At 46.4% G+C, this 14,690-nt stretch overlaps 1 protein-coding gene across 1 annotated transcript in view; it reads right to left on the bottom strand.

Moving 5' to 3' along the window:
• LOC129346207 (metabotropic glutamate receptor 6-like) overlaps nucleotides 1-14,690 on the bottom strand; it is a 29,213-nt gene that overhangs the window by 1,031 nt on the left and 13,492 nt on the right. Inside the window, exons 6-9 of the mRNA XM_055003533.1 lie at nucleotides 13,072-13,272; nucleotides 11,826-11,965; nucleotides 9,519-10,454; nucleotides 2,314-2,539 (exon numbers count right to left, since the gene is read on the bottom strand). Coding sequence (XP_054859508.1) covers nucleotides 2,314-2,539; nucleotides 9,519-10,454; nucleotides 11,826-11,965; nucleotides 13,072-13,272 — 1,503 coding nt within the window. The remainder of the gene's footprint in view (nucleotides 1-2,313; nucleotides 2,540-9,518; nucleotides 10,455-11,825; nucleotides 11,966-13,071; nucleotides 13,273-14,690) is intronic.

Raw genomic sequence — 14,690 nt, 5'->3', positions numbered from 1 at the left:
ATAATTACACGGACCTTGTCTAGAAGAAGGGTATATAAGCACACTGCTGTTGTTGTTGTTGTTATTAATATCTCTTTTTTCTCAATTGGCCCCCAAAATGGCTGACATAATTCTCCTCCCTTCTGTTTTATCCTCACAACAGTCCTGTGAGGTAGGTGAAGCCGAGTGTGTGTGACTGGCCCAAGGATACTCAGTAAGCTCCCATGGCAGACTGGGGATTCGAACCTGGGTCTCTCAGATCCTAGTCCTACATTCTAACCACTGTACAATACAAATTAATATGGCAAACTGTTGGCAGGGCGGGGGGTCATAATGCTTTTATTGTAAAGAGGTTGTTCCAACTCCTTGGATTTGTTCAGCTTTAGAGGAAAAAGATAACTGAAGGAGGACAAGATAGAGATAGAGGACAAGATATTAAATTACAAAGAGAGTTTTTTCCCTTTTCTTATAAATTAAAACTCATGGTCACCCGATTAAATTTCTTTGAAGTTGGTTTAAAGGCAAATAAAAGAAAACAATAATTGAACTCATAGAATAATTAAGAGTCCAGTAGCACCTTTAAGACTAACCAGCTTTATTGTAGCATAAGCTTTCGAGAACCACAGCTCTCTTCATCAGATGCATCTGACGAAGGGAGCTGTGGCTCTCGAAAGCTTATGCTACAATAAAGATGGTTAGTCTTAAAGATGCTGCTGGACTCTTTACTATTTTGCAACTACAGACTAACACGGCTAACTCCTCTGCATCTATAGAATAACTAAGTTATGGAGTTCACAAGATGGGGATGATTGCAACTAGTTTAGGTGGCTTTTAAAAGTATGAAAGGAATCCATAGACATTAAGTCTGTTGAACTACCCACCTTGGATCCTGAGATGATCAGGAGAAAGGCGGGCATATAAATATTTAAATGAAATAAATGGATAGCTAAGTGCAATGTGCCTGGACAGAGGCAGTGTACTGTTCAGTACCAGATTCTGGGGACAAACTACCTTCACGCCCTGCTCTGAATGTCTCTCGGATGGCTATTGGAAACAGAAGGCTGGCCTAGACAAACAGATTGGGTAAGGGGATTTTGATGAATGGGCTGGATATATATTGGAATCAACAAATCAAGGAGGCAAGAAGTTAGTTTCTTGCCACACTGTTCAAGCGAGCATGTATGCAAAATGGAGATTTGAATTCACATTAGTATTCGTTGGCAAAATATTGGGGTGGATGTAGTTATTCCTGGTTGGTAAAACCAGAGTATAATTAAAAACTGATATCTAACAAATAATGGTGACTTTTGTTTATTAATGTTATAAAATATCTCATGTTGCCTTACGTCCTATCCGTTGCTTTAAGTATGATCCTACTGGGTAGTTCTATGTTATCTAATATCAGTCCTAGAATTGCTTGCGCTCTGTTTCAGCTTTTCTTCAACTGTGTTTTGGATTCTTGCTAACGCTATGTCTTTGTAAACTTGTATTTATTTTACCCTATGGCGTTGTTTATTGAAATGTCCTTGATACTGACTGTACTAATCTCACTTTATGTAATCCGCCTTTAGAGTCTCTCTACACGTTACTAATCCCTAGGGACACTCAAGTGAACCTCATTTCATGTGTCCCCCCTCCAACTTTCCATGCACTCAATCACACAGTCACACATCAATTTGCTCCTAGTCAAGTGTTTGATATTGATTCCTCCTGACTAAAAGTATCTGCTTCCCCCACATCCATTCATCAAAATGCAGATCTTGACACTTTCTCACTGTAAGGAAATGCAAATTGGCAAGTCAAAGGAGCCTACAGTACTTGTTCTCACAGTGGAAACAGAGCTGAATCGGCGCTTTGCCCTCCAGACTCACCTGCAGATGCAGTCACACAAAGGGAGCTTCCGTGAAATTGGCATTCATGGGCGCAGAGCAAGAACAGCCCGCACATGAATAGAAGGCTAGACATACAATCTTGGACTCAAGCATCTCTAGGTACTTAGTAATGTGTAGAGACACTCTGAGTCTCAGTGACAAAAGGCGGACTATAAATGGCATAAAAAAACCCCAAATTTGGGCGAAATGAAAACGTATATAATTGAACGAATTATAGTGTTAAAACAGAAAACATCCAAGAAGTTTTTCATTGGTTGTTGGTGGTAATATCGATGTAATCGAAGGCACAGTGGCACTGGGAAAGATGGTGGGAGTACCTGGGGACCTGGCAGGAGAGTAGGAGGAGCGGTACTTACAGGGTAGGCTGAGGTCAGTCAGAGGCAGGTTGGGTGGGTTCGCCAAAGACCAAAAAGAAAACGATACCTACTTTCTGGCTACTTACTGTCCGGCTTCTCGTCTTTGCTCTCCCCGTTCTGGGCACCTTTCTGTGATAGTCTTGTGGAGGCGTTGACTGCCGTGGCTGCTGCTTTGAAGCTGCGCTTGCGCTTCTGGACGTTCTGCTCTGGGTGGAAGATGATGATGTACACCTTGGGCACGTAGAGCATCCCAAGGGACACCGAAGCACTCAGGCTCATGGAAACCGTTAGCGTTGTCGTCTGAATGTATATCTGTGAGGAAGAAAAACAGGATGCTCGCCACAGAAGCTGTGAGGGACAGGCCTCATCTTTTCAAAGTTTGCAAGGATCCCTTTGTAGAATCAGCAGACTCAAGTGGTCTATACCATTTTGATTGGCAGGCATTGGACCACAAGTTAGGGTTGCCAGTTCCAGGTTGGGAAATTCCTGGAGATCTGGGGGTGGAAGCTGAGGAGGGTGGGGTTTGGAGAGGAGAGGGACCTTAGTGGTGATGCCACAGAGTCCACCCTCTGAAACAGCCATTTTTGCCAGGGGAACTATCTGTGTAGATCAATTGTAATTTCACGAGAACTCGGGGGCCCACTGAGATTGGCAACTAGAGATGGGCACGAACCGAAATACGAACCAAAGTTCATCACAAACCGAGCTGGTTCGTAGTTCGCGAACCGGCGGTTCGTCAGAGCCCATTTCTGACGAACCATGACAAACTTTAGGCTGGTTCGTTTGGTTTGTTTTTTGGTTTGTCACTAGAGGTGTGCAGTGGCAACCTTACCGCAAGTGCTGAGTACTGCACCACACACAAAGGCCTGTTTCTGGCCTTTCCAGGTGCCTTTACCTCCCGCTGGCCAAGGGAGCAGAGGCTGGGGGGTAGGGGATCCCCTGCTACAGCAGTGAAGTCTGGCAAGCCTGATGTATGCATGCATGTGTGCATTCAGGTTTTTTTTTAATCCTTTAAGTGAGACCATTCAAACAAAAGGTACTTTGAGCCCACTTGACATGATACAGTTCAAGGAAAGCTTCCCTACTGCATTCTATTCATTGTATAAATTGGCTTTTACTGAGAACAGAGTGATTAGTAATAAGGAAGTAGACCAGCGACAGGTTTTTACATCTGTGGACCTTTGTAAGTGCTCCCTTGTTTCTGTAGCTGCAGTTCTCCGCTGAGCCCATTCGTTTCACCTGCCTAGCCCTGCAAATGTGTATAGGATCAACATGGTAAAGAGTCCAGTAGCTCCTTTAAGACTAACCAACTTTATTGTAGCATAAGCTTTCGAGAACTACAGCTTTCTTTGTCCATGCATCTGATGAAGAGAGCTGTGGTTCTCAAAAGCTTATGCTGCAATAAAGTTGGTTAGTCTTAAAGGTGCTACTGGACTCTTTGCCATTTTGCAACTACAGACAAACACAGTTAAGTCCTCTGGATCTAGGATCAACGTGCTAATTCACACATTACCGAGTACATAGGTAGGGTCTGGGGTCCCCCCTGTGTTGGACTGTAACAGCCAGACATGAATTGCTGTTTCTCCTCAATGCCTGCGCATGTGGTACCTAACTGAGATCATGCCATGCTTCAGACACACACACCCTTCACCATTTTATCAGGTGCAAATAGTCCCGGGGGCACTATTTCGAGAAACCTGTATGTTTTCTGGGTCACACGTGGGATTCCTCAACAGGCCAAATATTGCCACTCCTGGGACCATGGCAGGTTGAGAAAACAGCAGGGACAGGGGGACTGAAGCTGCTTGTCTATACACTACAGTCCTGATCTGAATTGGGCACCCCATGTGCACAGAAACATAGTGCAGGACTGTTAAATCTGACTTAGAGTGAGGGAAAGAGCCAGTTTGGTGTAGTGGTTAAGAGCAGCAGGACTCTAATCTGGAGAGCCAGGTTTGATTCCCCCACTCCTCCACTTGAAGCCAGCTGGGTGACCTTGGGTCAATCACAGCTCTCTCAGAGCTCTCTCAGCCCCACCCACCTCACAGTGTGATTGTTGTGGGGATAATAATAACATACTTTGTAAATCGCTCTGAGTGTGCATTAAATTGTCCCGAATGGCAGTATATAAATTGAATGTTATTATTATTGAGAGCCAGTTTGGTGTAGTGGTTAAGAGCGGCAGGACTCTAATCTGGAGAGCCGGGTTTGATTCCCCACTCCTCCGCTTGAAGCCAGCTGGGTGACCTTGAGTCAGTCACAGCTCTCTCAGAGCTCTCTCAGCCCCACCCGCATCAAAGGGTGATTGTTGTGGGGATAATAATAACACACTTTGTAAACTGCTCTGAGTGGGTGTTAAGTTGTCCTGAATGGCAGTATATAAACCAAATGTTGTTGTTGTTGCTATTTTATAAATTGGAGGTACACTTCACTCTTATGGTCCCCAAAGTTTACATTTTGAGCAGGTAAAAGCCCCCTCAGCAGAGACTACCCCGGATGTGTCTGCACAAGTCCTTCAGGTGGATATACTTCTTGACTGAAAAGAGGTCAGGGCAGAGGAGTGACTCATGCAGAGATACAGCAGGCAATCTTCCCTGCGTCTTGCGCTCTTGAAATCCTTTAATTATTAAATGAATTTAATTTCCTGTGGCATACTAGCAGTTCTCTGGGGAAGGACTGACGTAAGAGATCAGGAATTATGATGATATTTAAATAATTGAAGCGTAGAGCAGGAAGGGAACTTTGGCAGAATCACTTCTTAAGCGCCTCACCCAAGACTGGAGACTGTTCTCTTACTAGCTGTGTACTCCACCCTCCCTTTTCACAGGAAGCTCAAAAGTTGTCCCGTTTTTTTCCCCTTCACAAGAACCCAGTGAGGTAGGCCAGACTGAGGGATACTGACTAGGGCCCAGTCATCCAGCAAGGGCAAATTACATGGAAATGTACATAACAAACCCGTAACAGTTTTAAAAGAAGCGAACAGCTGTTTCAGGAGACCGCAGCCATGAGCGTATAGGGGTAAAAGAGAGGCTTCTTAATTCTCCCACTGACTTTTTTCACCCCTCCTGCATTATATCTGGAATCCTTGCAAAGGGAAAAACAATGGAGGGAGATCATGCTGAGCATAAACATGGCCAGCAGGGCAAAAACGTTGCCTCCCCTCCGTTGTGTTTGTCCTTTCAGGCTGCTTTTCTTTTTATTTTAGGTCAGATTTGCTACTTACATCTGTTTTTCCAACCTGCAATGGTCACAGGGGTTATGGCCTTCTAGTTTACCTCTGAATTTCACAATGGCTCCCAGTTCTCCCTGCTACAAATTTACTGGCTATTGTATACTGTAAGAACACACACACCCCATACACATTATACATCTATATATATAAAGACAAGTGTCCTGACTGACTCATCAACACCCACTTGAGAAGGGATTTTAAGAAATTGCCCCCTAAAGGGATAAAAAGGGGTCAAATGTGTTTTTCCCAAAGGGACACAGCTTTCCTGCATGGCTGGCAGGCTGCTGCCTGCTTGCACCCCTGCCCACTGCCAGCTCGGCCACTCTTCCCTGATTGGGCCAGCCTTTCAAGGTCATTTGCATATGTGGGCTGATTGGTCCTTACCCCTCACATTCTAAACAGTAAGCGCAGCACAAACCAAAAAATGTTACATACCCATAAGTATTATAACTGGATTTAAAGTAGTTAAATACCGTAGCAAAGCATGGGTATCAAGCTAGTTATGTTATATAAGATATTATGAGGAAAATGAGAGAAAAAGATGCAGAACCAAAATGTCTCTTGTAATGTCTCTTTTCCACTCAAGGAAAGTTTAGATCTTGTGTCTTGTATATTTATTAGGGTTACTATTTATTTACTGGACTTATCATCCGCTTTCCCTGCAGTGCAGGCTCAGCAGTTCTCTGGGGAATGATTAAAAGAATTATTTGATTAAAAGAATGTTTAATTGATTAATCCTTTTAATACAGATGCCTTTTTGCGCTATCGTGCCAGACAGCATCTGCTTAAGAAATAAATAACACAGTTGTGGAGGGGGGTAGGAGTACTCGGGGAGCTGACTAGCTGTTATACTGACATATCCCAAAGTTACACCAGCATCTTTCTGAGGTATGTCAGTGGAGTGCTGTGGCACTGTGTTGTGCCGATCAGCCAACGGCGCGACTGTGACATAGCCCACTGCCGCAGGTCCACTGCCATAGGAAGGGGCATTCCTAGGGGCAAGACAAGGGCTAGGCAACTCCCTCAGCCACTCAGTGCTCTTGACACTGAGATGCTATGCCGGTGAAACCTGTTGCATAGCCCATAGGTGCTCATTTTGTAGAGAGAAGCTGGCCCTTGAGGTGTTTTGTGCGAGAAAACATCCCTCGGGTCCCCGAAGCCTAGAGGACTACAAGAGGCCAATCAGCAACACAGTCCATGCCCAGTGGCTCCAATCTCAGCCCTGCCCTGACACAGCAGCCAATCCCAGTCTGCAGCAGGCAGTATAAGCCACGACCTGGGCCCAGCTAAGCCAGATGTTAAGTTACGGAGCACAGGCCTACGTCATGCAAGCCCACACTAGCATCTCGTACCATACTGACTGGGGAGCAGTCCTTAATTCAACCCCAGCAGCTATAATAACTAGATTGGAATTGGCTCTATTGCCAATATTGGTCTCAGCCCACATAGTTATTATTGTTGGAAAATTCATTTTGGGTTAGGTTTCATATTTCTTAACTACGGCTTACGAGGAAGGGAAAAGTAACCTGTGGCAGAGTTATATATTGAATCTGGTAGCCAAACTTGGATTTTCAGACAACTGTTTAAGAGGACTGGATTTTTTTGCAGCGAAGCAATTAATAAAACAAAGACTGCTAGACAGAAGTGTTTAGATAGATACCACATTGTTAAGTACCTTGAGAATGGCTCCCTTTTACAAGCAACTCGCTCCTCTTTTAACTCTCCTATCCTACCTTACTGACTTACGTAATCCGGTGCATAGGAGAGCATTTACTAAAGAACAGTTGGATACCTTACAATTGGTGATGGGAAGCGGTTGTTATACTGCAATCCCATATAAAGATCAAAATGTGATCAAAATTCTATCGAAGATCTAAGCCATAGAGTCTTTTACTGCCCAAGATTCTCATCAGAACATGAAAGATGTCTTGGGAAAATTTTATTACAATATCCAGGGAGAGCAGATAATGATAGACTCTATTACTTGCCGACAAACGGCAACATTTGTGGCAAGAGTGATAAAGGCCTCACCAAAACCATCCAGTGTTGTTGTGGCCAGTGTTTAAATCTGTACATTTTGTCAACTATCTGACTGCATTGTTTGAATTGATATCGATTTTAACTCAGATTTCTGTTGTGATCTTAATGACGGTTTATAAAATTGTCATGTATATTAGAGTTTCTATTGTTACTGTGGTCATTGCATTATCCTCTTGATGTTGTTGGTATTTTTGAATTGCTAAGGTTGTGAGCCTATGCAATAAAGCTTATGATGATGAAGGCACACCTGGGGCGAAGGGGCACTGTGCATTCAAAACACGGAAGCAGGGAAACATCTGCAGAGGGCCAACAGGCCATTGTGGAACTCTTCCCCTCCCCACAGAGGGTGTTTCCTGCACCCTTCTTTCCAGCCATGCAGTCTGGGACCAGGTCAGGAAGTGGACTATAGATGTACATGTAGAGTTCCCAGCTGCCCGCTAGTGGTGGGCAAACTCCCAGGGGTTTGCCTCTCTTTTTGCCGCCCCGTCAGTGGGAGGTGGTAAGCCCGCGGAGGTCTCCTGTCACCAGCAGGCACCCCAGGAACGTGTGCTATGCGCGTGCTCCCAAAGGGGCGTGACTGTGTCACCCCAGAAGTGATGTCATCACACTGGCTGTGGGAGCATTCCTGCGCTTTGTTTGGGGCTAACCCTAACCCTGCACGGTGCGTGGGAGTGCTCCCGTGGCCAGTGAAACATGTCACTTCCGGGGGTGACGTCATTGCGCAGGTGCCTGAGTGTGCATGTGAGCAAAGAAGACCTTGCTGCTGGCGCAAGGTAAGTGCCAGTCCCCCCTACCCTGCCCGGGCAGGAGGGTATAGGGACCTGGCAACTCTTGGGACAGTAACAGCAGGAGCTTCCCACCCACAGCAAAATAGCCCCCAGCGCAGCAGCATGGCAATTGCAAGGCCCTCCCTTGTGGCCCCAGCCACAACTGCCAAGGCCACGGATGGAAGGTGTGCCACACCCTAGCTGTGCAAACCAACATAGCACCTGTGGGCAAATGCCAACAACTCTGCATGGGGTGGGAGACAGCAACCTGATCTGGAGTGGACCAATGGACCAAGGCTAATGGCCAACCACAGCAGTAGCAGCGCAGGAGGGGACCGCACCACCTCTGCAAGCAGCCCTCAGGATTGGGCCGAAAGGCGACCGATCGCTGTGTTCGAATGAAAGGCCATCTGATATTTTCTTCCTCCTTCTCTTGGGAGTAATCAGCCAGGATAAAAATAGCCTCAAAGATTTGAAGCAAACCTTTAATGCCAAAACAGATCAGCAAAAGCTCCACCTGATCAGCATCTTGCTGGACTTGTGTCGTTTCAGACTGCAGGTGGGGGACTGAATATTTTAATGCTTTCATCATATTAATCCCCCTCCCAACTTTATACAAAACTGTCACATTGGACAAAAGGTTCTGGGCTGGCTTTCTCTCAGGCTTGCCAGTTCGACACTTACGGGGAGTCCTTTAGTGAAGAAACAGTATAAATTCAGTCCCTGCTCCTGCAATCTGAAGTGGTATAGCCCCGCAAGAAATATATTCCTTATCCGTTTCAAATCTTAGGGTCAGATATCCCCAGGAGACACATGAACATTTTGATTTAAAACTAGTACAAGTATACCATGTTGACTGGGGGGTGAAGAATAACAGCTGGGGGAGAGAGATGCTTCCCCAATAGGGTTTGCCAGCGAAGATCTGGAAACCAGTGGGAATTCAATGGGACAGGGCCATTCGAATCGATATCGCTGCCTCCCTGCAATGCCAGTTTCCCTACCATTTTTCTCTCGTTGCTGCGCAGAGCAGCAACCACGGCCGGGAGGTCTCCGTATTCCCCACTCATGGGGAAAAGATCTTATATTTCCCTTAACAGTTTGGGCAGGGTGTCTGCTTATCAGTTTTTTGTTTAAAGCCAGGAGATTATTCATGTGCTTCCTGGAGGCAGTCTAATTTAGCGCTTATTTTCTGCTTAAACCTCCCCCGACTATGTCCTCTCTACCACCCGTTTCTCAGCTTTGTCTCTCCCACCTTCTCTGCTGATTGGGCAGTGCCGAAGAAGATGGGCACGAAGGCCAGCCAAACGATGCAGGTTGTGTACATGGTGAAGCCTATCGGCTTGGCCTCGTTGAAGTTCTCAGGCACGCCTCGAGCCTTGATAGCATAGACAGTGCAGGTGACCATCAAGAGGATGCTGTAGCTGAGGCAGCAGATAATGGACAAGTCCGACATGTCGCATTTGAGCACCCCCTGAGCAAATTCGGGGTTGGGCGTACGCTGCTCTTCGTAGTCGATGATGCTGTGAGGGGGTTGCACCCCTAGCCAGATGATCACGCTGACGATCTGCACGGACATGAGGCTGAAAGTGATGACCAGCTGAGAGGTCGGGCTGATGAATTTGGGCGGGGTCACCGACTTCTTGCCTTGTTCGAAGATCCGGTAGATCCGGTTGGTTTTGGTCAACAGGGCGGAATAGCTGATGGCCATACCCAAGCCCAGGAAGAGCCGTCGGAAGGCGCAGACGGTGACTCCGGGCTCGGCGATCATCAAAAAAGTGATGGTGTAGATAAGGAAAATCCCAGTGAGGAGGACATAGCTCAGCTCGCGACCCGAGGCCCGGACGATGGGTGTGTCATTGAATCGGATGAAGGTGATGACAATAAAAACAGTACCGAGAATGCCCAGAATGGCTAAGAAGATAGGCAGAACGGCCCAGGGCGAGCTCCATTCAAGCTTGACGATGGGCGTCGGACGACACGCCGTGCGGTTGGGGTTGGGCCTCATGTCAAAGGGGCACATTTCGCAGGTGAACTCGTCCAGCTGGTACTGGTAGCCGTCACACAACTCGCAGTGCCAACAGCAGGATACCCCCTTTACCATTTTCTTCCGTTCGCCCGAATTACAGGGAAGGCTGCACACTGAACTGGGGATCTCTTTCTGGCCGCCAGACCATTGCATGTCCTCGATCTACGGGAGACAGAGAAGAGTGCCATACCACAGTGGTTATGCTACTGTGCTTCAAAGAGCTCTGAAATTCCTCATGAAACTCCCAGGGGACTTATCAGCGTGGAGATTGATAATGGTGGGAAAGCCTTTTTGAAAGACAACACATTTCCCACCACCAATCACCCCAGAAATAATTAGGTGCATGAGAGTATCGGACATGTCCCAGGTCTTGCTCTCACTTCACAGGAGACAACTGGGAGTCCCCACAAGCATGGACTGTGCTTTAACCAGACTGTGTCTGCACCTTAAAATATGCCCTAGAATCCTTTGCAACATGCAGGCGTCAATGACAGACGTTCAGGGATTCCTTGGTAGATAAATTATTATGAAAATATTCCTGTGAATATATGCAAGCCTCCTACCTATTTTTTTTTAGAAGCTGCACCATTCTGTCATCATATGTTTTACCACATATATGGGAAGAGTGCTGGATGTATGCACAGTTGCCAGGTTTCTAGTGCATGTGACCATAATGTCAAAAAAGGGCAAACGGGGATCACATTTTTAAGCTATTATTTCTCCCCTGAGTTCAGAGTAGATGCAGTGGTAGGGTTGCCAGGTTCCCTTACCCTCCCTTGTTTTTCTTCCTTGTGCGTGCGCTGTGTGTGCATGGGCTCCCAGGCCTACACGATGATGTCACTTCTGGGAGTATGCTTGGCATGAAACTTCTTCATATTTTGTAGAATCTCCCAATGTTTTGTGATTGGATTCAGACTCTAGAGCAGGCATTTTGTGACTGTTCCCAGTCCCCATGGCAACCATTTTGTAGTGACGCCCATTCCCCATCCTCAGATTTCCAGATGTGCCCACAGATTCAACAAGATTGGGGACCCTTGCCCTAGGGGGCCTTTGACTTGGGGCCAGCATTTTGTCCCTCTCTGACCGCCCTGCCTTCCTTTTGCAGCTGCCCTGGAGTTTCATCATGGTGGTGCCCGAGGCTTATGGTCGACTCTGCAGTAGCCTGATTTGCTTGATGGTGCCTGGACTTTTTATATTATCTGGACCAATGGCGTTTTAATGTTTTTTTATTGTATTTTTAATTGTATATCCTGTTGGAAGCCACCCTGAGCCTGCTTGCAAGAAGGGCAGGGTGTAAGCTGAACAAAAATAGATAGATAGATAGATAGATAGATAGATAGATAGATAGATAGATAGATAGATAGATAGATAGATAGATAGATAGATAGATAGATAGATAGATAGATAGATAGATAGATAGATAGATAGATAGATAGATCCTATCCTATTAGAACTTAATGGGTCACTGTTGTGTGTATGGAGGCAGATTTCTTGCCACAGTTTCATCTCATTCCCCTCTGCCAAATCACTCACATTCAGACGGAGATATTCTGTCCACTGCCCAATGGCTTTGTACCCGGGGTTTGTGGTGTTGGTGAGCTGATACTGGAAAATGTCATAGCGTCCAGGTGCGTCTCCGTTCTCATTGAACATCACGGGTGTCCCGGCACTGCCTGTAAAAAGGGAAGTGGTGCAAGCATGATGCTGAGACCTCTCTCCATCTGAACATGGACGCCTCCTCCAAGGCCACCTCAAGATATTTGGCTGCCCCAAGAGGTTAGGTCTGGAGGCAGGCCCCTCCTGGAACTGCCCTCAGTGCTAGCTGGAAGAAGATGAGACCCAGTGGTGCTGCCTGAATCTTTGGAGCTCACCTTCGTTGGAAGAGGATGACTCAGCGCTGTCCCTTTCCTCAGGTTTCAGAGAGGGACAAACCAAAGAGTTAGAAAGACAGAGAGGCCAGGGCATCTGTTTACTGCTCTAACTATCCCTTTGATATGTAGATTGCTATTCTCAGGACTTCCTCCTCGTGACATTCTCCTTCTCACTCTTCTCTTCCTGGCTTTGTTCCAGGCAACATCTCTCTCCTTCCTCCTCCTTCCATCTTGGAACCATGGATGCAGGACTTGTCCTAGCCCATCTTTAGACTAGATAGTTAGATAAGATCTATCCTCCTTTCTTATCAGAGTATGGAGTTCCTACAATAAAGAACTCTTATTTCCTTTCTAAGTATAAACAAGTACGTGCTTTGTTATTTTCTCTCCTGCACATACACCAGCCAGCAGAACCAGCTCACAACCACCTATAATCACGCTTCCTCTGCTAAATGACAAACTTGCTAATGGCCCAAACATGGAATTCTTTAATTAGATTTCTGGGGCTGATATACGATTTATTTATCAACCTTGCCCCTGGGTAGCAGCATGGGAGAAGACAATGTGAGTTGCTGCTGTCTTTGTTAAGATGTGACTTCTAAAGTAGCTGTTCTTGAGGAGTCCCTGGTTTCAACACCCATCCCCTGGCTTCCATTGTAGCTAGAGTTGCCAGCCCTTGACTAACAAATCCCTAGGAGCCCTGAGGGAGCAGAGACTGCTAGGGTGCCATTGTCTGTTTTGGAACAAGCAGTGACCTCACAACACTTAATTTTTCAAATTCCCAACTGAAAAATCTTTATCACCCTTGTGCATCTGGCCTGGCTCACCCTTTATCCTATCATAGATTGCCCTTTGTGTTACAGGGTGGGTTAATCGACTTACCACCCATCCCCCACTAGTGGGCTCACCATTGAAGTTGACAGAGAGGATGTAGTGCAGCAGCGTGCGTCCGTGAATGGGATCCATCTTGTCGCACACCCCAATCTGGCCCGGACAGAGTTCCATTTGCATGTTGTGTAAAGCGTGGGCCATGGCATAGACAGCATCGATGACAAATTGCACCTTTCCCTCCTGCTCATATGTTGAATCACGTCCAATCCGCTCTTCCCCTGGGTGGACAAAGAAAAGAGTTGGCACTTGGTACAGAAAAGATATGGTTTCTTCTTTAGTCCGAGTCAGGTTTTACCATAGAGTTTCCGTCAATTCCTAGAGCAACCGAAAATTTCTTGAAATTTTGGATGCATAATAATTATCTTGTACATGAACCTGATACTAAAAAGTTTTCTTTCTTTGTTTTTTTAAAAAAAAAACTAATAAAAATCTATTACAGTAAATTCCTAGAGCAACCCAATATCACTTCCAAATTTTCCTGGAAGTGCTGTCATGATGGAAATGATGATGTGCTGGAGCTATTCTCCCGCCACACAGAATCATAGATTCATAGGGTTGGAAGGGCCCTCCAGGGTCATCTATTCCACTCCCTGCACAATGCAGGAAATTCACAACCTCTCCCCCACACCCCCAGTGACTCCTGCTCCATGCCCAGAAGATGGCAAAACATCGTCAGAATCTTTAGCCAAACTTGCCTGGGGAAAATTGCTACCTGACCCCAAGGTAGTGATCGGCATTACCCTGGGCATGTACCTTAGGGCCACAGGAACTAAGCACTGATGTAACCCTTCCTGCCCTCCCTTTCATGATCTGCCTAGGTTCACAGAATCAGCATCAGCTATTACCATAGAGTTTCACAGCATAGAGTTTCACAGCATCAGCATCAGCCATTATCAATAGAGTTTCCAGCAATTCCTAGAGCAACCCAACATCACCTCCAAATTTTCCTGGAAGTGCCGTCCTGATGCAGATGATGATGTGCTATTCTCCCCCCACGTTACCATAGAGTTTCCAGCAATTCCTAGAGTGACCCAACATCACCTCTGAATTTTCCCAGAAGTGCCATCATGATGCAGATGATGATGTGCTGGAGCTATTCTCCCCTCACGTTATTTTCTTGATCTGAAAAGGCCCCAGATAGCCATTATTTGCCCCACTAGAGAAACCTCCTTGTTGTACATGAGCAACCCTTGTACATGCATTTCCCCAATGGGGCAATCCCCAAGAGATATTCCAGGTTGAGGAACAAGCACGGGGGAAGGCTGAAGCCCCTCTTCCCTCAGAAGCCGCGGTTCTGATCCCAGTCGGGCCCCTACGGTGCTTCAGAATTGGGGGATTTAAAGCTGCCATCTGACTGCAAGTTCCCGTGATGAACACATGTTACATATAGACAGGGCATTTTTCCAGCTGGAACACGGTGGAATGGAGTTCTGGCACCTCTTGAAAATGGTCACATGGCCGATGGCCCCGCCCCCTGATCTCCAGACAGAGGGGAGTTGAGATTGCCCTCTGCGCCAGCGGCGTGGACGGCAATCTAAACTCCCCTCTGTCTGGAAATCAGGGGGCGGGGCCATCGGCCATGTGACCATTTTCGCTGAGGGCGATTTAAACTTAAAAAAACTCCCTCCTTGTTCCA

This window comes from Eublepharis macularius, chromosome 19, assembly GCF_028583425.1.
Source record: "Eublepharis macularius isolate TG4126 chromosome 19, MPM_Emac_v1.0, whole genome shotgun sequence".
In the NCBI taxonomy this organism is placed as follows: Eukaryota; Metazoa; Chordata; class Lepidosauria; order Squamata; family Eublepharidae; genus Eublepharis; species Eublepharis macularius.
The sequence above is the reverse complement of the archived record's forward strand: the minus strand, read 5'-3'. Positions and strand labels throughout refer to the sequence as shown.